At 57.2% G+C, this 1,960-nt stretch overlaps 1 protein-coding gene across 1 annotated transcript; it reads left to right on the plus strand.

Moving 5' to 3' along the window:
• Positions 1-292: 292 nt before the first annotated feature.
• Positions 293-685, plus strand: LOC133892135 (uncharacterized). The gene has a single exon (XM_062332865.1). It carries the CDS (start codon positions 293-295, stop codon positions 683-685), a length of 393 nt encoding a protein of 130 aa, XP_062188849.1.
• Positions 686-1,960: the final 1,275 nt, after the last annotated feature.

Here is a 1,960-nt window from a genome sequence, read left to right on the forward strand (position 1 = left end):
GAACAGGGCCCGACGGTTGCTAGAAAAGGGCAAATGGCCCTACCGTAAGCCTTCCCCCTGTAGGGAGGCATCGGACGGCTCCACCTAGTCGCCAGGACCCAGAGACCGCCGTCTCTCCCCCAAGACATGCGTCGCCGCCCAGTAATGAGCGGCGCCCCGTTACGGGACAGGGTGTAACGCCCTGTCCACCAGGTTACGGGAGGTGCGTTGGCCAGACAAATTGAGGCCGGTCCTAGCTGAAAAGTATGATGGCTCGACCAACCCGGAAGAGTTCCTACAGATCTACAACACCATGGTGCAGGCCGCCGGAGGACACGGGAAGGTCATGGCCAACTACTTCCCTACTGCCCTGACCGGTTCTGCCTGGTCTTGGTTGATGAATCTCCCTCGCGGGTCGGTTCACTCTTGGGAGGACCTATGCGACCAGTTCGTTGCCAACTTCCAGGGAACCTACACCCGATCATGGGTCGAGGACGACCTGTATCAGGTCCGACAGCAACAAGACGAGTCATTACGAGACTACATTCGATGCTTCACTGAGCGCCGGAACACCATTCCGAGGATCACAGGAGAATCCATGGTCATAGAGTTCAAGAGGGGGGTCAAGGACCAGAAAATGGTCGAGAAGCTGGCCACCCGGGTAATCCGAAACACCACCGAGCTCTTCGAGCTCGTGAACAAATGAGCACAGGCCACCGAGGCTCGGGAGCGGCAGATCAACTCCAGGTTGCGCCTGGCATCCGACAGGCCCGCCTCTTCCAAAGGAGCCGACCGAAAAGACAAGAAGAGCAAGCGGAAGGCCGGACCTCCCGAGGTCTTGGCAGTCAAACAAGCCGGCCTTACATGCCAACGCATCAAAAAGAAGGACGGGAAAAAGGGTCGGGGCTACTGTCCGATCCAACATACAGATGCCCACGATCTAATCGAATGCAAGGTCGTATGGGGCATCAACGACTAGGAGATCGGAGAGTGCAAGCACAGACGCGGCGACCACGATGAAGGCCAGGCTGCCCCCGACCAGTCGGCACTGGGGTACCAGCAGGTCGATCGCATGGTCCATCACATCTTTGGAGGGGCCACGACATATTCCTCTAATAGGGAATACAAGTCGATGGTCCAGTAAGTGTGGGAAACCGCACCAGACCCGAGCCCATGCCTCAAGTGATCGGAGGTCCCGCTCACCTTCAGCCAGGCCAACCATTCGGCCTGCGTTAGATGCCCTGGTAGCTAACCCATCGTAGTCGAACCCACGGTACAGAACATCCGTCTAGGCCGCATGCTCGTCGACAGTGGGAACCCGATCAACCTTCTCTTCACCGATGCACTGGAAGCCCTACAAATTCCGAGAAGCTCATTAAAGCCATCTCCACCTTTCTTCGGGATCACCCCGGGCTCCTTGGCCAAGCCGCTAGGACGAATCGAGCTACCGGTCACCTTCGGCTCGCCGGACAACTTCAGGACCGAAAGGGTCCTCTTCGATGTGGCCAACTTCGGGACTGTGTATATGGGAACCTCAGGCGACCGACAATGGCCTAGTTCATGGCCGTTACTCACTACATGTACCATGCAATCAAGATTCCTGGGCCAACAGGGACCATCACTGTTGCTGGCAATGCCAAGACGGCCCTGCACTATGACAAGAGGAGCCTTGACATGGTTGAGCTAACTCCCAGGTCGCAGCCCGAGATCGCTGAACCCAGCAGACGACCAGTAAAAGTCTAGGTCGTCGCCATCCTAGACGATCGACTCAAAGCAGTAAGCCTGAACGACACCAACCCGACTAAGACAGTCCAGATTAGGGCCTCACTGGACCCCAAATAGGAACTCGCGCTCATCACCTTCCTCCGGGCGAACATGGACGTCTTTTCATGGGGTCCGTCTGATATGCCCGAAGTCCCCAGGAATGTGATCGAGCACAAGCTGTCTATACGGTCGGACGCACGACCCGTCAGGAAGAAGG

Source organism: Phragmites australis, chromosome 15 (assembly GCF_958298935.1).
Source record: "Phragmites australis chromosome 15, lpPhrAust1.1, whole genome shotgun sequence".
NCBI classification, from domain to species: Eukaryota; Viridiplantae; Streptophyta; class Magnoliopsida; order Poales; family Poaceae; genus Phragmites; species Phragmites australis.

Coding starts and splice junctions, on each gene's coding strand:
- LOC133892135 (XM_062332865.1), top strand. CDS start 293: ATGGTGCAGGCCGCCGGAGGACACGGGAAGGTCATGGCCAACTACTTC.